General features: G+C 41.2%; 1 protein-coding gene across 1 annotated transcript; it reads left to right on the forward strand.

Annotated features, from left to right (window-relative positions):
- The first annotated feature begins 10,730 nt into the window (after nucleotides 1-10,730).
- Nucleotides 10,731-22,255, forward strand: LOC143099706 (lysozyme g-like). The gene is made up of 8 exons (XM_076262634.1): nucleotides 10,731-10,859; nucleotides 13,235-13,323; nucleotides 13,705-13,854; nucleotides 14,044-14,115; nucleotides 16,808-16,894; nucleotides 17,148-17,350; nucleotides 17,479-17,617; nucleotides 21,567-22,255. Exons 1-8 carry the CDS (start codon nucleotides 10,759-10,761, stop codon nucleotides 21,704-21,706), a joined length of 981 nt encoding a protein of 326 aa, XP_076118749.1. The 5' UTR covers nucleotides 10,731-10,758; the 3' UTR covers nucleotides 21,707-22,255.
- Nucleotides 22,256-26,653: the final 4,398 nt, after the last annotated feature.

Raw genomic sequence — 26,653 nt, forward strand, 5'->3', positions numbered from 1 at the left:
CAAAATTCTATGATGGAATCTTATGAGAGATAGGCGCCTACTCTAGGTTAGTCCTCTAAAATGTTATAGAACATTGAGAAAATGTTGAAATGATTTAGAAATGGACAGCAGATATATATTTGGTATAGAAAATACCAAATATATTATTTTATTATTTTTACCATCGCTTTGGCGCCCCCATGGTGCTGCGCCCCTATGCGCCGCATATAGCGCATACCCACTTTTTGCGCCACTGCATGTACTCTCCTAAATGTTGCCAGAATGTCGGCAAAAATTGGCTCTAATATGTTCCCCTGATTCTTCAAGGACAGGGACGATGAGGACACACTGTCGGCCTGTGAGTCCAGGGCGACTATGGAGGTGATTCCTATTAACAAGTCTCAAACCGATAACATGACTTTGCAGAATATAAAATGCCTATTATGTCACTGACATAGCTGTTGGTTGTGTAAGGGGTGATGGACGACACAACACTCGACTATCCAAAGTGGATAATGTTTGTCAAAGGTGGTGCCTTTGCACCTTAAAGAGCAACCATAGATGAGGGTAGGCTATGATGTAGGACCTAGATTGACTTTGGTGAAGCCAGACTGACCCTCTGAAATAATGTTCTTTTTCTACATTCACAGCAAATGCGCGAATAAGCAAATAAAGTCAAGAGTTGTGAACAAATGAATTTCTCTATTGTATTTCCTCAACACACACAAAACAAAGGGCTCCAACAATAACCAACGAAAAAGCACTAATTCCTTCCCTGAGGACACCTAAATTATATTGAACATTCACCTGTAAAAAATTAAATCAAAACTCTATTCAAAAAACTGGTTGGTGATCGCCTGTCTGACGGCCACTCCTGTGGGATGGTCTACAGTGATGGGGTCCTCCGAGGTCCGGCTTCACCCTCAGACCCTGGAGGCAGTTGAAGCGGGACTTGAGTATCCCAAATGTCATTTCAATCCTCACCCTGCATGTGCTGAGGGCCCTGTTGAAGCGGCCCTCTGGCCGACTCTGTGGGTCACTGTACGGAGTCATTAGGAACCGCATGCAGGCATATCCTCTGTCCCCTACAAGTAATCCATCGTAACGGCCTATTAAAGGGGGATAACACGGTGTGGTTAATGCGTTACTATACATTTAGAGTTAGTGCTCTTGTGTAATTGGCACACCTTGCTGGAACTGATGGCAAAGACTGGACTCCCGGAATATGCGCGAGTCGTGCACGGAGCCGGGCCATTTGGCGTCCACACTTGTGACCATCAGCTGATGGTCACAAGTCATCTGCAAATGGCATTTGTTTTACATAGTCTGGATATCATTAAGCACCAGTACAACGTTAGTACCTGTATGCATTTGCTAATCCCACATGATTAGCCTAATAGCCTACTTTACCTGCACATTGATACTATGTGTTGACTTTCGGTTCACGAAATCAGCCTCAAGGTGCATTGATGGGGACATGGGTGCAATCAATAGCACCTATGAGTTTGGGGAATCCTAGTAATGGATTACAGAATTGTGGGACGTTAAAGAAATACGTGCAATACAACACACTACTTCCATGACCTTTAGCGAATAACTATTCCATGTGACAATAATTTGGACTATTCAAGCCCTACACATAAGTATGACATAACAGCATATATAAGGATGAGAAAACAGCAGTCACTGATGCACTTATTCTTAGCTCTACCGTTTTTAACTTGTCCTGAAATTGTTCAGAATTGCTTTGAAACTTAAACTGTTTACCATGTTGTTAGTCGCTTTGGTTACAAATGCGTCAGCCAAATGTAATGTAATGTAAGTAGATAATGCTTGAGGGACGAACCCCGCACGCACACATTCAAGACTGACGCTCTACAGCCACACATTTAGTGGTTTTGTATCACCTGAAAGTTTATAGAATCCTTCCTTCACAGTTTGAGGGGGCAGAAAGCCAGGAAACACCACGAACACGTCGAATAATTTATTAAGTGCAGCTACAACCTACAACTGCGCGACATATTTTCAAATGCAGCGCTGCCTTCCCGGAATGCTTTGCGGGCGCGTTAAAGTCGCTTGACTTCACCCATAGGACTAGAGTGGAATGCGACACGACAAAATGAAGTGTCGTGCAAGTGGATCGGTACCGATTCCGGGAAGGCAGCGCTGCATTTGAAAATATGTCGCGCGTCAAAAAGCTGGGCGAAGCCCATCTTTATGCAAATGAATCCGTTGAAAGCGAGGCGACTCTCCAATGAAAGGACGAGGTTGTAGGTCCTTTGTTATACCACAACGGTGCCTGTGAAACTTTGGTTCTCTTCCATAATCTCTTCCACGACCACCTAGTAGTCCATAAAACAAACGAAACTAGGATTTGGATGAATATATTGACTGTTGGTGTTTCTGGTGAGGATTTGAGATTGCATTGAGTAGTTTAAATAAAACAAGATTTCCAAATGGCTTGCATAGTTTGTTTAGGCTATTAATGTGTTGTATACTGTTAAGTACATGCCTAAAATTGTGGTCCATTTATGGAAAAACACTGAAGAGTATGAGCTGGTAACTGACATTTTAAACAAAACGCCCACACACGATATGAAGTGCGTCCAAATTCACCCATTCTTCTCTGTTGAACTCCTCGAGAAGTAGGCTAGGCTACTCATCACACATGTGTCACATGAAAGAGCCTTTTTCTCAGCTTTTCAACGGTGCTGGCTAGCCACTATTTGCTGTGATACACAGTTCGCGAGAAAAATAACTTCCAAGAGATTTGATAATTCTCTGCGCCCATTCGTCTCGGTGGAATATCGTAGGCCTACACACTCTTCACGCAACACATGACAAACCATATATCAGAATAAACAGCAGACCTTACCGAACACAGATGTGTAATGCTTTCCCGCATAGGCGTGCATACATAGACCCTAGGTGGTGCTAAAGCACTAGGAAGTTTGCCCTTTATCAACGAAAATGCCCTTTTGAAACTTGTTTTTTATTATTAATATTATTAAGATTTTACTGAGGTCTGTTTTGAAATGATCTTTTGAAAACCTGAGCCATTAAAAACGACTGAAACAATGCCCTGAAATGAGCCACCTCCTTGCGCACACCCGACCAGCCTATCTCTCTTCCTTTGTCACGTGAACTCGCGCGCAGGGCACGCCAGATGCGCAGCACCATAGCAGTTCAGTAAGCGTCTTCAGATAGCAGGCATGGTCGCTGACAGGCTGCTTCTCCTGTGCCCCATCAGCCAGGTAACATACAGATCAAGCAAAATATTACAGTTTGCCCTTTAAGCCCAACATGTAATAATTTTGTTGTGCAGTAAAATGTCTCATTCAGCACCAAACAAGCATTTTTGCCGACTGGTCACCTGATAAACTAGTTAGATGAAGCTAGATTAAGTTTTACGCTGTAGCCCAAATCAATGACAGATAACGTGACGACGACCACATACAAATAATTTCGGTAGATTTTGCAAATTTGTGTTAAGAAGAACTTTTTCTGTTGTATGTTTTGTTAGGCAACATGTATTAACACATTCATTTGTGACAGAAGAAACGGTAAGTTCCCCATTACCTGTGAAAAATGCCCATCTGCATTCATGTAATGACAACAGTCAGTAGCCCACTATATATTATATAACTCCTTCTCGTACTGTTTGGTCTCTTTATTGTCTTACAGATCAAGTAAAATCGTACAGTTTGCCCTCTAAGCCCAACGTGTAATCATTTTGTTGTGCAGTAAAATGTCTCATACAGCATCAAACAACTAAGCATTTTTAGCCGACTGGTCACCTGATAAAGTTTTATGCTGTAGTGTAGCCCAAGTCAATGACAGATAACGTGAGGACGACCACATAGGCTAAAAATAATTTCGGTAGAGTTTGCATTTCAATTCTATGTGTTAAGACGAAAGTTTTCTGTTTTGTTAGGCAACATAAATTAACACATTTTGGTTTCTTTATTGTCTTAAGCTCCGCCTCCGCTCCCGCACCACCAGACTTGCAAGTAGCTTCATCCACCAAGCAATCAGGATGCTGAACACCCACTCTCCCATCACTGACAGCCCCCCCCCACCTACCAGCCAGCCAGGAACCTAGGAACCTAGGATCCTGTCTACCCTAAATCCCCCCCCCCCCGCCCCAACACCGCCCTGTGGAACTGCACTGTGACTGTGCAGCCTAACGTGTTGCTGCTTCACATCAAGCCTGATATACTTGAAATTACTGCACATCAATGTAAATATACAGGCCACACAAGCACAAGTTTAAAACTTCATGTAACTGTTAAGACTATGTAAATATACAACAATATATGTCCATATTTCTATTTTTGATATATGTTCTATATTTCAGTCTCGCACTTTAATTTAATGTTTATTGTCTATGGCTATGTCTATGTCTAAAGTATGACTATGTCTGTATTTAAAGTATGTCTATGTCTGCATGGGAAAGTAAGAAACAAAATTTCAATTCTTTGTATGACCAGTGCATGTAAAGAAATTGACAATAAAAGCCGACTTGACTTGACTTAATTGTATATTGATGTACTAATTGCAGCACAAGTCAAATTTCATTCAACATGTGCGTGTAATTATTATTTTTTTTATAATTAAGTGTTCCACATGCGCTAAAAAGTTTTTTTTTGTTTTTTTTTTGGGGGGGGGGGGGGTTAGTGTCCCCACCAAAGCTCAGACCAAACCTATGCCCTTGCTTGTACCTTTGACTTTTTTTGGACTTTCTCTTCATGTTTTCACTCGAAATTATATGTTGTATGCTTATGTAGCTGATTAGCCTATGCTCTAAAACTCGTTAGATACGGATTTTTCCAAAACGTTAATGAGAGAAATGAATGGGAAATTTACTTCCGGAAACTAAGCTCTCTCGGAGGAGGGGCGGGACTGTGATGGTCTATTCACGCTAAACTCCACCCGACTCCACCCATGGAAACTCAGAAACCGTATATCTAACACCGGCGGGCCGACGGCCTGTGTCGTCAGTGTCAGGAAGGGTTTAACGAGTGTAACATATTGCTTTACTGCATTCAATTACACGCCAGGCACCGGTTAGATAAAGGTAGCGATGGAGTTTCTCAGACATTCGTCATGACAGAGCCAGCTAAAAAGAAGCAAAACCCGAGAAAACAGTAAGGAAATTGCCAATACTGCATAGTTTACCTTTAAAATGTACAACCATTTTATGTCGCGCTTCTGGGTGGATATAGGCTATCGTTTTTTTTAACGGCGTGATGTCAACACGAAATATAATTTATGTTTATAAAAACAAAGCAAAGTGTTTTTCCTTTAGTTTGGATTAACGCAATTAACCTTCTGAGTTACGTAAACCGTTCAGGAGTCAAACGACGGATCATGCATGATTTAGTTCACAAAAATTGTGCCTTTGCTTAAATGTCCTCGGGGGTGACTGCCATGGACTCCCCCAAACTGTAGGCTATTGGCGTTTTGTGTGTCGGCCGCTGCACTCTAAAAAACTATTCATGAGGTTCGTAGATTTAACTTAAAATTAATAACATTTTCGACATAAAAAATATATTTTGTTACTTGTAGCCTACATGTATAGGTGAGTTGACAACTTATTTTAAGGAGTTTGTCATAGGCCTACTGAAAAAGAAAGAAAGCCGTCTCAACTTATTAATATATGGATTTTCAACAAACAGTCTTGCTTGCACCTAACAAATAAGTAGGCTATTAAGTTAGTGAAACTTGTAAATCTCGTGACCAAACTTATAAAGCTGATAGCTCTGAACGTACAGAACCTTCCAGACCACTCCTGAGAAGTCTATTTTTGTGTTTGTCTTATAAGCAACAGCACAATGTGCATCAAAATCATTGTCACGTGACACTACATATGAAATTAGCGTTACAGCTTGCCCTTTTGCTAATTTGAACATTTGAAAAGATGGATTTTACCTAGCCATCTACAGATCGTGTCTTGCAAGTTAGCTGCTGCTTGCCTGGTATTTGAACCATTTGAAAAGATGACTTTGGTAGCTGACGTCTTCCAAGTTACCTGCAGCCTACCCTTTGATAATTTGGAGTTAGTAAAGGTAACTTTTAGCTGTCTGGTGTCTTCAAACTTATGTTACGTTTTAGCATTGCTAGCTCTAACACTGCACATATGTTTGAGGGTAATATTTGGTCGTCCTCCTAGTTAAGCCTAACATTGTCATTATTTATGAAGGTTTGTGGGCCATTTGACATTCTTAGCTAAACCTGAACATAATAGGTTAGGCCAACATTTATTTATTTTTTTACTGTGGAGAAGTTTGAGGAATATTCTGTGTCAATCCCTGCAAACCACATTGTAGATTTTGTTCATTTTGTTGTTTGTTTTGAGGTCAATTTTCTAACATTGTGCCTTTCTTTTATACAGATAAATGAAGAATTCAGACGGATCTCTACATTCATTCATTGCAAAACCGGACCAGTTGCCATTGCTTTAAAATTGCTGTGTGCTTTTATTCATACAGAAGTGAGGTAAGTTACTATAACTTAAAAAGATCCATGCAATTTGTTACCTTAATTTTTTAAAGTCATTACAACTCAAGCGTTTTTTTGAGTAAATATTGTGAGACTTTTATAGTTAGAAGAACTCAATTAGTTTAGCACAATCAACCTGATTTGTCCTCTAAAATCTGAATTAAGTTGAACCAACTTAATTATATTAATTTGATCTTATAATATAATTCAGTTGTTCTATATAAGTCTCACAATATTTACTAAAAAAAACAGCTTGGGAGTTGAAATTAGAAAGATCGACGCAAATTGTTACCTCATGTTTTTAAAGCGATGGTTCGGAGTAATTTCACCCTATATGACCCCGAGCCAAACACCCTCACAGAACCTGCTTTCCCTGTTTTCCCTTGGTCGAACCCTGGTCGAGTAGCGCTGTCAGAAACTAATGAGTTTCTGCAGTCCTAATGGTACCAACTTTTATCTCGTAAATTAGCCCACTAATAATGCTAAGGGTGTGACTTTCGAAACCGAGGCTTCGAAGCACAAGTGTTTCGAAACACTGCTTCGAAACGTGGTTCAAAACTATGTGACCACTGCTTCGAAACATCGTTCAAAATCCCCATGTCATGTGACCAAAGTTAAGTGAACCTTCGGTGCATTCAGAGAGCAGGCGTGCCCGCGCGTTCAATTAACAGTGTAGACTTTTCTTAAGCTAAAGCTATAACAATGATGGTGTAGTGCAGTGAGGGTGTTTTTTGCACGGTAGCCCAGGCTGCTTAAATATGGTTCGATCCCCGTTTGATTTGTAAGGTAGCCTATTGAAAGTGATTTAGAGAACACTAGTGGCAGCAATAAGATTCTCTTTATTGTGACTTCATGTGTCTCCCATCCAGTAATTAACCAAGGGCATGACTGCTTAGCTTTTGACAAAGACTGAACACAGGTAACACAGTGAGCCACGAACTTTAAAGACTACATCTCCAATACGAAGCATTTGGCAGATTTGTTTCACCCTAAACAGCTCTGAGGTGTCGTTATTGTTTCGAAACCTCGGAAAAATTCGGCACAATTGCTTCGAACGTTTCAGTGTTTCATAAAGCCTCGCTTTGCTCATCCCTAAATAATGCCGGATGGTACGAAACTTCTACCGTAGCCTAGTACAACTAAGTCCTGGCAGGAAGCGATTACATCAACGTTTTTTGGTATATATCCCGTTTTTAATATTTTTTCCCGAAGTGTTTACAACTTAGTGTTAACTAATAATTGTTGCAAACTGGTACTACGAACAAAATATTAGTGCATTCCTGGATCTACATCCGCATGCTTCCTGCCAGGACTTTTATGGGCTTTACAACTGACCCGCACATGTTTTTATTTTCATTTAATTGCATTTGCTATGACTATATAAATGGCACTCATGTTAACTTGAAACAGAGTGACTGAAGATATGAATGACATGTGATTGAAGTCCACACGCTCAAATTTCACGAAGCAAACTTAAACAAACAGTTGCGGTTTAACAATACTTCAAGTTCAAATCGGCAGAATTTCTTAAAAAAATAATAATGTGTAATACATTATTGGCCTTTTGTTTTACTTTAGTTTTTTTTTTTTTTTTGGGGGGGGGGGGGGGGGGGGCGCCAATTTGTTGTTGCATACCCCTCAAAAAATGGGTAGCTGCGCCCCTGCTTGATATGATTTGGAATATGACTCTGAAGTTGGCCGAAGATTTTCTTCAATTTTGAGCCTTACTATCTGTGAAAGTAATCATTGAAGAGATACCACATTTTGTACAGTGTTTAACCTGGTACCAGAGATGCTTACTGTAGTCTATCTGAAAAACTGGGGGCTCAACAACTCTTCAAATGTGCTATTTTATTTCGCCAAGCCAAATTTTGGAAGAAGTTTAAGTACCTACTAGGTTACTTGAGCTACACACATTCCATGTCTGGATGATAATAAAAGATATTGACTGTAGAAAATTTGAAGGCTACAGGAGAGAGTTTTCCAGATATTGCTGTTTAAAAATGGCTTTTCAGTATGATCCCAAAAAAATGCCCATAAAGACCCTCCTGTCACGGCTCGCATTATGTGTGGCCCAATTAGACGACGATTGTTTTTGAATCAGTAGATGTTCCTCTCTCCAGCAACAGTAAAACCATCCACCAAAGCCACTGTGCATGTGAGATAATGCCTCATAAAAATGACCAAAATTTAGAGAGATGAAAATTCTGCTTTCAGTGGGTCTGATAAACCTCTGGTACACCCTCTTAATTTCAATGCTTTTCAATCTTCAACTTTTGGTCTGTAAAACTATAGGGAACTCTATGGAAATATAAAAGTTATGTCCATATCTTTATCAGAATTATCAGGGTAGCCTATAGGGTAATTTTCAGCCATAAATTGCCTGATTTTCGAGGGTCTCCAAGGGGGGCCCCAGAACTCAGTAACGACAAATAGCTGGAGGGTTTTACTCATGTGCCAGGCCACAGGGACTTTTCAGTTGCAGTTACTGCCTTTTGCCACTAGATGTCCTCATTTGTACCTTTTTTTTGTAATTTTCAGAAATTGCCTGATTTTCTCAGCTCATGTGTTTGAGTGATTACACCTGTGATTGTTAATGAATCAGGGTATTTAAGGAGCATGTGTTTGTTGGTGCCTTTGCTGAATTCTCCTGTGTGCCACCTGTGTTGTAGTTTTGAGAATCCGCTTGAAAATACTTTTTGTTATCAATTTCTCCCTCTTTGAGGTGGACTTTGTCTACTGCCCTCTGTGGATATTTTTGCCTTTTTTGACTTGATGGTCATTGCCTATGCCTGTGATACTTTGCAACAATCTGCAAGAACTTCTGTTTGCCTGCCTGTTTTTGTGACTCAGTGAACCCTGCATCTGACTCTCCTGCATTTTAGTTCATTCATATCCAAGGGTGGTACAGGGGATTCATCTCCACCTGTCACTCCAGAGACCCGGGTTTAAATCCCCGTGAGGGCCTTACTCGTGATTCATATGGCTGTTCATAGTTCCACATACCTATCACACATATAAAGTACGAGCCGATTTGGCTGACCCCCATCTTCCGACCTTTGCCTGGTTTTCTCATGGAATGACACTTAAGTAGCATTTTCAGTATTTATTTTTCTAATTTTCAGTATTTATTTTTCTGTATTTCTCATTTGCAACTAGTGGCAAACTTCTCATTATTGCCAGAAATTTGGTGGAAGTTTGCCTCTAGCGGCCTACATTGGCAAATTTCTGGCAATATTTTCTAGTGAACTCCTTTGTTTCCCACAAATCGCCCACAAGTTTGCAGCAAACATTTAATTTTTGTACGGGTGTCCCTTGTAAGAAATGATGCATGTAAGAGCAGTAGGATATAGCCATGTATAAATAGTTACAGTATGTACATTTGTAGATAAATAAATAGAACACTATGGGTGGGATAGAGTAGTGCAATTGCCCATAGTGCAGTAGGGTAGTGCAAATGTCCGTTGTGCGGCTGTTGTTATCCCTGTCAAGGTTGCCATGGTCATGGACACCTCAACAGGCACAGGTGAGGTACAATGAAGAGAGGGAAGGAATAGTGCAATATCAGTATAGTCTGAGGTTTAAGATTTAGATATAAATATAGTGCAAGGCAGTTCAGTGCAATGATAATGTATTAATAACAATATTGTAGTTGTAAGATTGAAGTATACATGATGTAGATGAGCGGAAGAGTGTTGACTGACTTTGTTCAGTGTAAGGGTGGGTACTATTTTTGAGCGTTCAACAGAGTTATTTCTTGGGGGAAGAAGCTGTATCTGTATTGGCTGGTTTTGGCAAACAGTGCCCCGTATGGCCTACCAGAGGGAAGGAGGTTGAACAGTTTGTGACCAGGATGTGAGGGGCCTGCAGAGAGTTTTGCTGCCCTTTTCCTGACCCTGTACCGGTACAGGTCCTAGATGGAGGACAGCAGTATACATCACATTATATGTTCTCTCTTTCCTTCTCTCTCTCTCTCTCTCTCTTTCTCTCTTTCCTTCATTCCTAGACATGGAACCCATCATGTCCATCCTTAAACCCATCCTGGAAATGGCACTGAAGGTGTACAACCTGTGCCAAATGGTAAAGAGCAATAAGAAGCGCTGTGTACGCCTCTCCAAGCGCGTGTCTCTACTGGTGGAGCTGCTGAAGGCTGCACAGGAACAGGACCTGTGCGACAACACCGTGCTCGTGCGCAAGGCCCTGACGGAGCTGGGCGAGGTGCTGCAGACGGCCATGGAGCTGGTGCAGGCCCACGTGGATGCCTGCTGGATCAAGCGCATGTGGAACGCAGAGGAGATGGGCCAACAGTTCGACCCGCTCAACATGCGACTCAGCCAGGCTGCCGACACACTGTCCCTTGCCCTGCAGGTGAAGCACAGGTACGGGAGACTCCCTCGTCTGGACCAACAACTCTCGCCCTTGTCTATTATTCATTAATGTGTTTGTTAATTTTGTCCTATTATTTATTGGTGGCTTAGCACGGAAGGTGCAGGACCCCAGTGTGCAAGGAAAGCGGCGTCATTTGGCCTCTAGGAACGCTGTAATAAAGGAAGTGAATTCATATCTCAGCAACGCTTTGATGTACTAAAGCTAAACTTGGTACAGAGACTTGGCACTTGATTGTAAGAACGCACTAGGAAAGTAGTGTAATTTGGCCTCTATGGGCGCTGTAATAAAGAAAGTGAGCTCACTTTAATGTACTTTAATGTACTAAAGCCAAACTTGGTACAGGGACTTCTTAAGCCATTCTATTTCCAATTGCCATGAAAGTTGATCTGAGTGCTTGCTCATGCCATGGCAACGCCATTCCTGCTAGTGTACTGGTAGGCCCCCACATTGCTGCTTGCAGCTAATTATTTCTTTATTATCACTAATAATAATAATAATAACATGTTTTATTTATATAGCGCCTCTCTCAGACTCAAGGTCACTTTACAAAGCCAACACAAACAAAGCAAGACAACACAAAAACAAACAGAAAATTGCGGTGGCGGGAGAAGAAAAGTGTTCCTGAAACAGAAAGGTCTTGAGGTGAGCTTTGAAGAAAGGAAAGGAGGGACAGTCACTGGGGGATTGAGGGAGGGAATTCCAGAGCTTAGGGGCCATGGCGCTGAAAGACCTGCCACCTAGGGTGGAGTTCCAGAGCTTAGGGGCATGGCGCTGAAGGACCTGCCACCTAGGGTGGAGTTCCAGAGCTTAGGGGCATGGCGCTGAAGGACCTGCCACCTAGTGTATAGAGTCTGGTGTGGGGGACAGAGAGGAGATTTTGGTTAGAGGATCTGAGGGAGCGGGAAGGAGTGTAAGAGATCAGAAAGTCACAGAGGTAAGGAGGAGCAAGGTCATGGAGGGCTTTAAATGTTAGTAGTAGAATTCTGAATTTAGTGATTTAGTGGGGAGGCCAAGCGAAGGCGGGCAATGTTCCGGAGGTGAAAGAATGCAGTTTTAGTGAGGGATTTAATGTGGGGGTCAACTGAGTGAGGAATCAAGCAGTATGTCGAGGTTTCTGACAACAGGAGCGGATTTGACAATTGTACCATCAATGTTCAGACTGAGACTATGAGATTTGGACAGTTGAGGTTTGGGGCTGATGAGAAGGATTTCGTTTTTTTATCTGTGTTGAGTTTTAGAGAGTTATCTTGCATTCATAGCTTTTAATCAGAAAGGCAGTTAGTGAGTGAACTGGGAAGAGGGTCAGTGAGGGAGGATGTAGTGAGATCTAATTGGATGTAATCGGCATAGCAATGGAATTGAAGGCCATGTCTACTGATGACTTGGCCAAGGGGCAGGATATATATATATATATATATATATATATATAAGGAAGAGGAGGGGCCCAAGAACAGAACCCTGGGGGACACCACGAGTGGCAGGGGGTGTGGCAGACTTGTGTGGATCCAAAGTGACAAACTGTTGTCTGTTGGAGAGGTAGGACTGAAACCAGTGGAGGGCTATGTCTGAGATACCAAGAGCTGACAGGCGGGAGATGAGTACATTGTGGTTGACCGTGTCAAATGCAGCGCTTAAGTCAAGGAGGATGAGAATGGTTGGTGAGCCGTTATCAACAGACAGGAGGAGGTCATTTAATACTCGCAGGAGTGCAGTCTCTGTGCTGTGATGTGTACGGAAACCAGATTGGAAGTGCTCATACAGTATATTGTCAGTGAGAAAGGAGTGAAGTTGTGAAGCAACCACTCTTTCCAGTACTTTGGCCAGAAAGGGGAGGTTTGAAATAGGACTGTAGTTGGAGAGAGAAGTGGGATCACAGTCGGGCTTCTTTAAAATGGGGGTAACTGCAGCAGTTTTCAGAGCAGGGGGAACAACACCAGAGCAGAGGCTAGAGTTAACTAGTACAACCACTGGTTCACAGATAGCTGTGGTGCATGCCTTAAGTAGGGGGGTGGGGGCAGGTCAAGCTGACAGGAGGAGGGGTTAGATTTAGTGATGATATTTGAGACAGTAAGGGCATCAACAGGTGTAAAGTGGGTGAGTTTAGGGACCAGAGGAGGAGAATATGTAGACAGATTGAGCAGAAGGTTGAAAACTATGGTAAATCTGATCAATTTTGTCTTCAACGAAATGAAGGAAAGCCTGGCACTGCTCAGGTGTTTGGGGGCAGGCAGTCACAGGAGGTTTGAGGAGTTTATTGACCATCCTGAAGAGTGTTTTCGGCCTAGACTTAGAGCAGTTGATGAGTGATGAATAGTACCTAGAGCGGGCCGCATTAAGGGTGTCCCTGTACTTGTGTACACAACAGGGACCAACTACAGATGGTGTTCAGTGAGCTGCGTCGGCAAAAGGAGGACGAGGAAGACAGGAGGGCTGACCTAGATGAATGGCAGACAAGTGAGCCCAAACACTATCTCTCTCCCTCCCTACCTCTCTTTTCTCCCTCTCTTTTCTGTTTTTCTGTCTGTATGTGTGTATGAGTCTGTGTGTGTGCTGAGCTGAGGTATATTTCATATTGTTTTCTCTGGGCCTATCATGCCTTTGTGTTATTTTTTATAATGTACCATAGTTTATGATCTGTGGACATTACCATAGTTTATAATGTGTAAAACATATCATGTTTTATAATGTGCATAGTGTATCATGGCATAGTGTATGTGTCTGTTTAAAGTTTGGCCATGCCTGAGATGTTCTCATTGTCTTGCTTTTGTTTGAATGTGTATATAGTATTGTGGTTTGAGATGTGTATACTGTACTGAGTTTTGTTCTCTTGTGCAGTCATGCAAACCTTGGCGACAAGCACTAAAGACTGTGTGGATGCTGTGCGTGAGACAGTAGACGGCACCAAGAGGGACGTCAATGACGTGCAGGACAAACTGGGGCAGACACAGAAAGCCATCCAGGACATCAAGGCCATGCTGGAGGCAGGTAAGTGACTCACCCAGCATAACAATAAAATACAGTGTCTATATAACAACATATAACAAATATTCAAGAATCAAAGAATTTATTTATCAGTCTTCCCATGTCTTTTTTATTTTCAGTCCTCTAATGTAATTATTAATAGATAACACTTACTTAAAAGTCAACCACTGCTGTTGCTGTTTTTCTCCCCAGTTACTAATTCTCAAAGCCGTATATTATGCGGCTCTGCTGATTCCATTCCTCCAGCACCCCTAGAGGCAAATGGTATGTATTACATCTCACACGCTCTCCTGAATTCAGGGCACGACATGTTCTACACGATTACTGTCTTAGCTGTCTTAGAAACCATTTTGCCAAACCACAGTGTCTGAATATTGTTTTTAGAAATAGTTTTTTTTTTTTTTTTTTTCAAAAGTTGTCAAAGTTGTCTATCCATGCCTGTGTGTGTTAAGTTGTTTTAGGAAATACATCTGTTGTTTTATAAATAACATTAATCTCATTCAGAAATTACCTCAGTTATCTCTCAGAAATAAGATATTTTAAGATGTTTTACGTCGATTAGCAACCAAGCCTATTTGGCATTACACAACATGACTTGGGATACAACAACTGCACAATTTACTGAGTAATCTGGGAGACTGGGACGAAGGGCCTTGGTCAGGCACGTAACCAAGGACCCAATGGTCACTGTGAATGAGATCTAGAGTTCCTTTGAGAAGATGAGAGGCTCAGTGCCTGGTTTCTTCCATTGGAAATTGTGGCCAAATAGTTCAGTCTTTGTAGAAAAGCAGTTGTTCCTCCGCGCTTCTGTAATTAACTATCTGGTGTGTCAACGGGAAAGGACTAATTGTAGCAAGAGAGAGGAGTTCACCGGAGCAACACCAATGTTTAATCTTTAGAATTTTATTTTAATGTGCCAACATAAGGGACTAACGTTTCGACGTTCTGCCACGTCTTCATCAGAGTCTAGAATGAAAAGCATAGGTAGTGGTACCTTATTAAGCTAAACAGGAACACCTGACAGGTGTGCAGGGGTCTTCCTATGGCTACCATAGAAGCAGGCTACACTCAAAACATTAACAGCCCTGAAGGGTGTAAGCATAACAAGTGATTATACTAACATAGACAAAATAGACACAGAAATCACATATATGGTAACATCTCAACTTCATATATAGTAACAACTCATTAAGATACAAAATAATCATAAATTCATTAAATATGCACATAAACCTACAGAAACAAGATGGGTTAAATTGAGGCCATGAGGTTCCAGTGTATTAAGAGTAAATATCCAAAACGCCTCTCTACATAAGAGTTTTTTAATAATGTCTCCGCCTCTGGAGGGTGTGGTGATTCTTTCTACACCCCATACTAGACTCTGACGAAGACGTGGTAGAACGTTGAAACGTTAGTCCCTTATATTGGCACATTAAAATAAAAATCTAAAGACTAAACATCTGTGTTGCTCCGGTGAACTCCTCATTCTAGTTCAGTCTTTGTTTTGTCCTTCTTTACGCTTCTCATCTTCTCAAAACTCTGAAACATAACAAAATGTGGAAAAAGTGAAGTGCTGTGAATACTTTCCGTATGCACTGTATACTATCAACAGTTAATGCTGTTTTTCACAGTAGAATCTGTATTTGGAAGCTCATGTTAGGCTAGACTAGTTATTTTGCCTACCTAGACTCTGCATGAAAAAGCTTTGTACAGTATGACCCTTTTTTTCTTTGGTGGCATAGCTGATCTACAAAGCACAAGAAGGGGCAAACATGTACATGCCGAAGAGCAAAGGGAATATTAAAATGTTTTACACTGGCCTTTTTTGGATTATGTATTGGTAGATAGCCCTGATAACTTAGCCTACCCAACACACCTGCTGGCTTGTCTGCCAGTGCCACCACAAAGTGAAGTAGCCTATGCTTTGACACTCCTGTGCATGTCAGATAACCCCCCTTAAAGTTTCAGCCAATCAAATGACAGTGTTTCTTGTACTGTCGTCCTGGCCGTCGACATCGGTCCAAAAAGCACAAAAGAGTTTGTTAAAATATTGGTGGGGACAATTTGGTCAGCTCAAAAATATTGATGGGACTAGTACCTAGCATCCCCCCTAAACCTACGCCCATGATTAAAAGTTGGCCTATAGTAGAAATTCACATACATTTAAATTAACAATTATAATTCAATCCTATTTAATTTCAAATTTGTAGTTCAATTAAATTTAAATTCATTTGAACTGAGACATTTACTTTCCTTGTCATTTTCATTTCACTCACGATTGGGAAACCTTTCCAACACTTGCATCGCTGCAGAGGTGACTTTGCGCTAACTTTGAAATCATTGGTCCAGCCTAACCAATTACATTGATTAGGAATTCATAACGTTACTTCCTACTTTGCCTAAAGTTTACAGTACAAACTGACAATAAACAGCATTGGCAGTCAGGAAACAATGTTGTGGGCCTATATTTTGCTGTAAATAAATTAACACATTCTTTCGACTGCAGTGTTTGCAGGCGTTGCTACTATTGTTTACCTCAGCCACTTTCGATTTTGAAACCTTAGTGTCATCCCTTCTCGTCGCTGGTTGGGCAGGTAATCTGCCGACTGATGGAAAACATTAGTGAACTATGGTGTTCCAAACTGAAAGGAGATCTAGATGGGCATGGCAAGGCTGCTTTATTTCAGCCTCATGCAATTCTGTGCACCACCATTTAATTCAATGACCGCAATACAGGTTCGGTTTCAGATAAATGTTTCAAATAAGCTATATAATTTTGTGTACCTGCATAGGACGCATGACTCCTATTACAGACTATGATGGTGAGAACAAAATTCTTTGCCTTAAAATCCTTCGACATTTATGTTTTTTTTTATTTTTATTTTTTTATTTTGGAGAGTTATGTATAGAAACCCACACGTAGGATGAACTCTTTTCTCGTCCTTGTTGTTTCCAGTTGGACGCTATGGAGACGTTATGAAGACTGAGACCACTGGGGCATCAGCAGCAACTGCCCGTCAGGATGGTAACAATGAGATCTCTGGTAAGATAGCATGTAGTCTTTCATGCAGACTGAAAACTCAACGGGACACTCTATCTAATATGCATTTTGTGCCATGATTGTTTAGTAATGCTGAAATAATGCTTTTTCTTTTAGTTTGGCTAAACTCTCAGGGCCAGTTTCAAGTATTAAGCCTAGACTTAGACTAAAAGTGTTTTGCAGGATTATGCTTGAACCATGTATGGGAAACTGCCCTCAGTGCTTTAAACATTTTGATCAACAACCTTAACTGCAGGTAAGCCTGCCTCCTTCGAGCTGGCTGAAACAGATCTTGAGAGGATGAACGAGTACAAGGACATCATCATAAAAGTTGGACGGGGGACCGGTGTGGATCCAGCTGTCATTGCTGGCATCATATCTAGAGCATCCAGGGCAGGTTCAGAGTATGTACTGGAGGATGGTTGGAATGCCAATCGAGATACTTTTGGACTAATGCAGGTGAGCCTGTCACATACTTTGAAAAGTAAACGTGTAGACTACAAATGTCATGCATTAACTTCTTTTGTTGACATGTAACATGTATTTTGCACAAATGAGATGCTGAATGGTTTACCTGATTGTTCTAGATCGCCAAACAGTGGAACAAACTGAAGGGTGACTGGGACAGTGAGGAGCATATCAAACAAGGCACGGGCATTCTCATTTCTTCAATAAGAGACATTAAAAGAAGATTCCCTAATTGGACCAAGGAACAGCAACTTAAAGGTATGCGTTGATGATAACCTGCATACTCAGTGTCATACTCTAACAGGGGTGATCTGTTTACTTTTTCCATTTGATAATTCTATGGGTGTGCAACCAGTGTGAATCACCTTTGTCCAGTCGTTCAGGAGCCTTAGAGAAATATCTCAGTTGAATAATTCAGTCTATAAATAAATGAAAAATAGTCTACAGAGTATTAATAGCCATCAGTGGTGTTACATTTCTCTATATTTTTCTTTGACGAAATATTTAGGAAGGGTGATCCGGTAGGAGTTGGAGGTCTGGTGACCCTCTACCTTACATGAAAATGTATAATAAATTGAACAAGTGCTTTTTAAGTTATGTGAGTGGATACACACATGCAGATGGACAGAGCAACAGACGGTCAGACAGATCCAATTACAATACCTTCTGCCCCCTAGTGGAGGCAAAGGTAATAATCACAAAAGTGTGTGTACACACCATAGACATAATATACATAGACGCCGCATCGACCGCTACTCCCTACTAGCTCTGACGAGACGTGGGGCCGCCATCTTGGATCGGTCATCCACTCCACTCAGTGTAATCTGTTTGGCTGGTGCAATGAGCTGTCAGCGCATTTAATTAATCATACCACACTAAATACCGAACAGATTTTCACGCGTTTTTTTTTTGCTGCAAAGGTTATACATGTAGCTATGACACAGGCCACATGGTTCGGCGTATTTTAATATTCATAGTGGGTTTAACAGTAATAGAATATTCTGATATATGATAAAGTGACCTGACGTCCGATATCAAAACTGGGAACATAATCCATGTTTGACAGCCACAAAACTAGTTTGATACAAGTTTAATGAGTTAAATATAGTTTACAGTTGACAGAAAAGTTCCATCAACAGCATTATTCAAAGTTCACAGAAAGGTTCCATAAACATTTAAGTGAGATCAGTGCCATTCAGACATCTGAGGGGTATTCCAAGTAGGCCTATGTGGTTTAGTGACAAACTTGGGTAAATTGACTCAGAATAAGTTGTAAACCTCCCAGTAGAAAAGCTGTATGATACAGGAAACATGGTTGTGTGTATTTTAATATTCATAGTGGGCTTAACAGTAATAGAATATTCTGATATATAATATATTATAAAGTGATGACATCCAATATAAAAACTGGGAACATAACTAATCCACGTTTGACAGCATAGACAAAAACTGGTTTGATACAAGTTTTAATGAGTTAAATTTACAGAAAATTTTCAGTTCAGTGCCATCAAAAATAAAGTGATGAACAGAAATTGGTGTGGCATAAAGGAAATGGAGTAACTGGGCTCAATATCAACAGTATTTGTTAGACAAGTTCCATAAATATTGTAAAGTGCAAGTTTGTAGGTTTGTTTCTGATCCTTAAAAAACAGACATTGGTTTTAACAGTTCATCAATTCAAGACAAAGAGGTGACTTGTCACTTGTACAGTGTCAATGGGTTCATCAACAGCATCTGTTATTTACAGTTCACAGAAAGGTTCCAGCCCCAATGAAGAGATTAAATAAAAAGGAATTAAGAAAAATTTTAGAGACTGCTAAGATCAGCCCCGTTCATTGCAATCAGTAAAGAATCAGCGAGTGTCTTCACAGGCTCAGTGAGACAGAGGTTACCGTCATGCAGTTGGTTCTATGATTTCGACAACTGGTGCATGTAATTTTGTATGTTCCCACCTTGCTAAAATTGCTTGGGTACACTTTGGCTGAGAACAAAAGTGCTTCAGACAGCAGGTGGGCAAATAAGATGGCAGAACATAGTGAAACTGGGTAAACTCCATAAAAGAGGACTAAGTCAACCAGACGATGGGAAAATGGGACACAGAGTGGCGAATGCAGGTGATGAAGGTGGAGCTCATAAATCAAATATTCAGTCACAGTGTAGCAGATGCCCTGCAGTACTGCAATGAAGAGCTGCACCTTCCTCAGTTCCAGGGATGTGAGGAGACCGTTCGGTTCATTCACAGTCTCCTTGAACAAGGCAGTTGTTCTGGGGAGATACAAAATAATAAATAAATGAATGAAAAGAGGCATCTTATTCTTGTTAGTGTAAATGACATGTGAATAATACAGTGTTGGGCAAGCTACTTCGAAATTGTAGTGAGCTAAACTATCAGTTACTCTGCCATGAATAAAACACTACACAAAACTACCACCCAGTCAAATGTATTAGTAACACAAACACAGCAGTAGGCTAGTTCACTACATAGGAAGCTACTTTAAATTGTACTAATTTCACATGACAAGAAAAGTGTAGCTTGTGTGGCTAAGCTACTTGATAAATAAAGAAGTTGAGCTATTGAAAAGTTACTTTTATTCAGGAAATAGTGAAGCTAGGCTACCACCAACACGTTTAGGCTACAAGTAGCAGCTAGCGATTGCCCAATAATAGGCTACAGTCTGTGCCACTTGTTTAAAATTCGCCAGCCAAATCTAGTATGATTTATTTCTACAATAGCCTTCTTGTGTCAGTTGTAATCTAAGTCAGTGTTATGGAATATGACTTATCAAGTCTCAGTTCATAGCCGGGTGAACACCGAGTAAACATAGCCTAGCTAGATGGCTACGATTTTCATACAGTAATATCAAAGATTGCTCCTTCTCAGCTCTCTGGTAATATTCTATTCACAAAATACAACCAATAGTACGGTAATGTTAAATCTTACTTGTGAAAAGTAAATCCCTCGAGTATGGTCCGCCGATTTGAGAAGGAACATGCTGCACAGTGCTGTCATCTTGTAGCCTGGCGGGCCATCCTAGATCATTGAAATGTATAGTCTGGAATCGAACCATTCACCTCGCTTAATCCAAGGGGCGGGCAGAGAATTGTCTTTCAAACTGCCTAGGCATGCAATAGGCCAGCGCTACGACCATATCCGTATCCGGTCGGCAAAACGGCAAATACATCCTTCTTCGAAAGGAATGACTTAAGTGCATTGTGTTGCTCAACTTTCAAAGAAAAGCACAAGTCCAACTCCTCCAAAGTTGACGCCAACGCCGATTCAAACAACGGCTCTTCGTTCGCCATAGCCACCTTCCTTGTTGTTCACTGTCGCAGGACTGTCGTTATCCTGTTAAGCCCGCCTTAAGACTCTCTAACAAAATAGAGCGCTGTGATTGGATGACGTCCACGGCGTCAGCCAATAGAAATCCCTATGGTTTGATACTAGACGTACAGGCTGAGCAAATTAATTTGCCGCCGCTAGGGTGCGTCTAGATTTCTAGGCTAGTCATCTTGTGTCTTCTGCTGCAAAGCAACGAGGAGTATGACCGGTCCAAGATGGCAGCCGCATTTCTTGTTTCCAGCAGCCAATGCGGCGTCTATGTATATTATGTCTATGGTACACACTGTATTAGCTTCCTCTGGCGTGTAGCTGGATATTTGGATTTAGGAAAGAGGAGATGCCAACCATGAGGTGACATAAGTTCTCCCCAGATCATATGGCTTATTTATTTACACATTCTTCACCGAAAAGATTGGTGTTATCAAAGGGCAGGCTGACTGATTTACTAAGTGAAAGGATATGTGAGGCTCCAACAGGGTTTCTTCTCTTGTTGGATGGTACATCGTGGTTCCCTCAGTGTCATTCTCAGTTACTAAAAATCTGTAAGGAAATGTGTTGGCTCTCATCAGGAAGGCTACAATGTCTTACATATTACAGATTGTTCCATCATATATGATGGTGGTGTAAAGATTGTGACTAGTAGGAGACGATGGCTCTCTTTTAAGTTCCAGTCCTCTTGTATAAGTATAATATACTTTTTTGATCCCGTGAGGGAAATTTGGTCTCTGCATTTATCCCAATTTAAGATCAATTTCCAAAAGATTACTTTTTCTTCCTCTTTTTAGTCAACGCATGGGTGTGTAAACTTATGAGCACAACTGTATATTAGTGGATCTTGTAACTCAGTGTCACATTTCTTCACTTCAGGTGGGATTGCAGCTTACTATGCTGGACCACGGAATGTCCCCGCTGAGTATGAAAAAGTGGATGAAAACACCTTTGCGAAGGATTACTCAAATGATGTGGTGGCCAGAGCTCAGTTCTACAGAGAACATGGCTTCCTCTAAATCTGTCTGCTGAACTAACCCTTGCAAGTGAAACTAGATGTACCGCAGAGCGGTACAAAATATGACCGCCGCCCAGTCCAGCACATTTTTTCCACAACCCCACCCCCATCTTGCCTGTTCATAATTCTGAGAAATTCTTGTGTGCATGTGTGCGTGTACATGTTTATGTGTGTGTGTGTGTGTGTGTGTGTGTGCGTGCTTGTGTGTGTGCCTGCGTATGTGCCTGTGTTTGTGCATGCATGCGTACATATGTCTACTGTGTGAGTATGTGTCATACGTATGATTACTGTGAATGTATGTGTGTGCGTGTGTATCTATTTATGCACATGTGTGCACATGGAATGGGTTAAGATGACCCCTGGAGGCAAACATACGGAACAAATTGGTCATCCTAGGCCCTACGGTTCTCGAGATATTCACAGAAAACTGTGTCTGCCCTACCCTCCTTTCGGGGGGTCCAGTCCTGCGGGGGGGCTACAGATCAAAACGAAAAACGATGGTTCCATGCTATCCATGTGGGGTTACATGCCCACCAAGTTTCGTGTACCCCGGTCTTACAGTGTCCCGGGAATCCTTGACGGAAATTTGGACATGCGAAAAAGGAAGAAAAAAAATCTGACTAAACCTATATGACCGCCGCTTCGCTGCGCGGCGGTCATAATAAAATGGAGAAGTTTAAGTCTGTGTATTAAGTCTAGTACTCATGCTACAGTTTTCTGAAAGCACGTTGTTGTTATGAAATAACAGATTATTGAATAAAAGACATTCAACATTCTCCATGGCTGTGTTAAACAACAAACAACAACTAAACAGCTTGTGTATAGTCATCACTGATTCATTGATCTTTCAGCAACCATTTGTTCACTCGAACAGGATTGGGGAATAAGTAAGACATACATACTCATACAGGTGGGTCTCAAAAAAGTGAATAGAGTGGAAAAGTTATTTTTGTGTGAAGAATATATGAAAGTCAATCTCAAAGTGAAATATTTCAAGCCATGTTTTGTTTTAGTGTCGATGATTATGGCTTACAGCTCATGAAAATCAAAAATCATTTTCTCAAAATACTAGAATAAAGATGTTATAATACAGAAATGTCAGTTTCCTGAGCTTTTAACCTCTTAGCCTGGTTCAGTAAACACAACTACTATCATGGGAAAGACCGCGGACTTGATAGTTGTCCAGAAGACACTCATTGACACCCTCCACAAAGAGGGTAGGCCACAGAAGGTCATGGCTGAAAGGGCCGGGTGTTCAGAGTGCTGTATGAAAGGGCCGGGTGTTCAGAGTGCTGTATGAAAGCAGAAGGTCATGGCTGAAAGGGCCGGGTGTTCAGAGTGCTGTATGAAAGCAGAAGGTCATTGCTGAAAGGGCCGGGTGTTCAGAGTGCTGTATGAAAGCTGAAGGTCATGGCTGAAAGGGCCGGGTGTTCAGAGTGCTGTATGAAAGCAGAAGGTCATGGCTGAAAGGGCCGGGTGTTCAGAGTGCTGTATGAAAGCAGAAGGTCATTGCTGAAAGGGCCGGGTGTTCAGAGTGCTGTATGAAAGCAGAAGGTCATGGCTGAAAGGGCCGGGTGTTCAGAGTGCTGTATGAAAGCAGAAGTCATGGCTGAAAGGGCCGGGTGTTCAGAGTGCTGTATGAAAGCAGAAGGTTATTGCTGAAAGGGCCGGGTGTTCAGAGTGCTGTATGAAAGCAGAAGGTCATTGCTGAAAGGGCCGGGTGTTCAGAGTGCTGTATGAAAGCAGAAGGTCATTGCTGAAAGGGCCGGGTGTTCAGAGTGCTGTATGTAAGCAGAAGGTCATTGCTGAAAGGGCCGGGTGTTCAGAGTGCTGTATGAAAGCATATTCATGGAAAGTTGACTGGAAGGGGAAAGTAGGAAAAAGTGTGGTCCAAACTCCTCTTTTCACATAAAAACAAATTTGCATTTCATTTGGATATCAGGGTCCAATCAATGTCCAAGAGTCTGGAGGAAGAGTGGAGAGGCACAGAATCCAAGTTCCAGTTTTATGTTTACACAGTCAGTGATGATTTTGGGTGCCATGTCTGATGCTTTCAGGAGTCGATGCAGCCTCTACCAGAATATTTTAGAGCATGTCATGCTTCCATCTGCTGACAAGCTTTATGGAGATGCTGATTTCCTTTTCCAGCAGGACTCGGTACCTGCCCAAAACTGCTAGTAACTGTTTGCTTACCATGGTATTACTGTGCTTGATTGGCAAGACCGCTTGTCTGACCTGAACCCCATGAGAATCTGGGGTATTGTCAAGAGGAAAATGAGAGACACCAGACCCAACAATACAGACAACCCTAAGCAACCTGAGCTTCAGCAGTGCCACAGGCTGACTGCATCCATACCATGCCTGATTCAGCAATTTGTGCAAAAGCAGCCCAATCAAGTATTGAATGTATAAATGAACTATTTTAGATTAGTCAGATGAGTTAATTTATTTTCAAAAGGTCGACATTTCAGTGTTATAACTCTATTCTAATATTTTGAGATACTGATTTTTGGTTTTCAAGTAAGCCATAATCATCAAGATTAAAACTAATTAAAATTAGCTTGAAATGTTTCCCTTTATATCTAATGAATCTAGAATACAGCGGGGAAAATAAGTATTGAACACGTCAAAATTTGTCAGTAAGTATACTTCCAATGAGGTTATTTGCATGACATTTTCACCAGACATTAGTATTAACTCAGATAATCCACCCATATAAAAAAATCCAAACATTAAAGTCCATAGGTATAGTTATGTGTAATAAAGTGGAATGACACAGGAAAAAAGTTATGTCTGCTGAAATGTCTTAAATACTTTGTGGAAAAGCCTTTATTCGTAATGACAGCTTCAAAGCATTTCCTGTATGACGAAACTAATCAGTCACAGTATTCTGGTGTGAGTTTGGCCCATTCTTTTAAACAGATAGTCCTTTAATATTGAAGATTCCAGGGGTCCCTCTTGTGAATCCTGATCTTTAGTTAACTTCCAAAACTGTTAAATTGGATAGAAGTCAGGGCCTTGATTTCCTTTCTCTGAAACCAATTGAGTTTCCTTTGCAAAATGGTTTGGATCATTGTCCTACTGAATGGTCTAGCCATGTCTGATCCTCATCATCCTAGTGGATGTAAAGATTCTCCCGGAACAAAATCACTCCATTTATCATTCCTTCAACTGTATGAAGTCTGCTAGTACCATGAGATGAAAAACAGCCCACACCATGATGCCACCACCTCCTGTTGGTAGGGTATTTTTAGGGTGATGCACAGTGCCATTTCTCCTCCAAATATGGTGTGTAGTATGACATCCGAAAAGTTTAAATTTTGCTCTTGCCTAACCAGAATACATTCTCTCAGTATTTCATAGGGTTGTCCAAATGTTGTGTAGCAAACTTTCAACGAGCTTTGACATGTTTTTCTTCAGCAATAGAGTCATGCGGGATGAGCGTGCATAGAGGCCATGGCGGTGGAGTGCATTACCTATGATTTTCTCTGTAACAAGCCTAGAAATCTAGACGCACCCTAGCGGCAGCAAATTACATTTGCTTCCAGGGCTAGTCTAGCAACTCTCGGTTGACTTGTGAGCTCGAAAAATTAAACTTCTATCAGGCCAATCAAATCGTGAGTCGTTAGGAGGGCTTAACATAATAATTGATGGCAGAGTTGCAATGATTTGGCTTGAATTCCCTGCTACTTGAAAACAAAGATGGATGTTGCTGTTGGCCAACAGTGTGACAACAATAAGGTTGCAAAGGTCTTGGGAGAGCTCTTTGCTTTTACCCATTATGAAATGTTTCTTGTGTGACACCTTGGTAACAAAAAAACCTGGGGCAGCCGTGGCCTACTGGTTAGCGCTTCGGACTTGGAACCGGAGGGTTGCCGGTTCGAACCCCGACCAGTAGGAACGGCTGAAGTGCCCTTGAGCAAGGCACCTAACCCCTCACTGCTCCCCGAGCGCAGCTGTTGTAGCAGGCAGCTCACTGCGCCGGGATTAGTGTGTGCTTCACCTCACTGTGTGTTCACTGTGTGCTTAGTGTGTTTCACTAATTCACAGATTGGGATAAATGCAGAGACCAAAAGAGTATACATATTATACTATATACCTTTTTATAGCCCACCAGTAACCCAGCTTCTATCAATTTGCACGGATAATTTCTCTAACTACTTATATATTCCAGTTGGTTCCTTGCCTTTGTGCTTTTTCTTAGCATGTTCAATACTTTTTCCCTGTGTCATTCCACTTTTTTACTCATAACTCTACTTTTAGACATTAATGTTTGGATTTTTATATATGTGTGGATTACCTAAGTTAATACTAATGTCCAGTGAAAATTGCATGTGAATAGCCTCACTGGAAGTATACTTACTGAAAAAAATGTTCACGTGATCAATACTTATTTTCCCCGCTGTATATGAAAGATTTATTTTTGGAAATATAAATACATAGAGATAGATAGATACTTTATTCATCCCGAGGGAAATTTTAGGCATCCAGTAGCTTAGACAATCAACACAACAAACACACATATATCTCACATACATAAACATCACTCATAGAAATGTAAAGAGTTAACCAATTGTGAAGTGATTACAAAGGTCTGATATGGACTGACCAAGTGATGCAATGACCATTATAAGGTGGAGTGTGTGCAATGGTGGTAGAGCAAAAGTGAACAGTGCAATAGCTTGCTTATTATTAAATATTAACTATGACTATGAAAATACAAAAATGTAAACATAATACAATTGCTTGACAAACAAGAAAGGAAAAACATATATACTTTAAGAAGAATATATAGCAGGAAATAAGTTATAAGATGTAGATGTTATGACCACATACAGATTGTGTAGGAGAGCCTATAAGACAGTCAAGAGTACTTCTTTAAGCAAAAGCAAGGGGCGTTCCCCGTAAACGTTGGTGGGCGTTAACACATGACGGTCAGCTGTCAGAA

This window comes from Alosa pseudoharengus, unplaced genomic scaffold, assembly GCF_046254945.1.
Source record: "Alosa pseudoharengus isolate Yale_2024_CS ecotype anadromous, Long Island Sound unplaced genomic scaffold, YU_APseudo_1.1 YU_APseudo_1.1_scf_3, whole genome shotgun sequence".
Taxonomy (NCBI): Eukaryota; Metazoa; Chordata; class Actinopteri; order Clupeiformes; family Clupeidae; genus Alosa; species Alosa pseudoharengus.

What these genes read in the sequence shown, in the direction of transcription:
- LOC143099706 (XM_076262634.1), top strand. Translation starts at nt 10,759, where the DNA reads ATGTGGAACGCAGAGGAGATGGGCCAACAGTTCGACCCGCTCAACATG. An exon ending in AGCACCCCTAGAGGCAAATG is followed by an intron (nt 14,116 to 16,807) that starts GTATGTATTACA and finishes TGTTGTTTCCAG; the next exon opens with TTGGACGCTATGGAGACGTT. An exon ending in CAAGGAACAGCAACTTAAAG is followed by an intron (nt 17,618 to 21,566) that starts GTATGCGTTGAT and finishes TCTTCACTTCAG; the next exon opens with GTGGGATTGCAGCTTACTAT.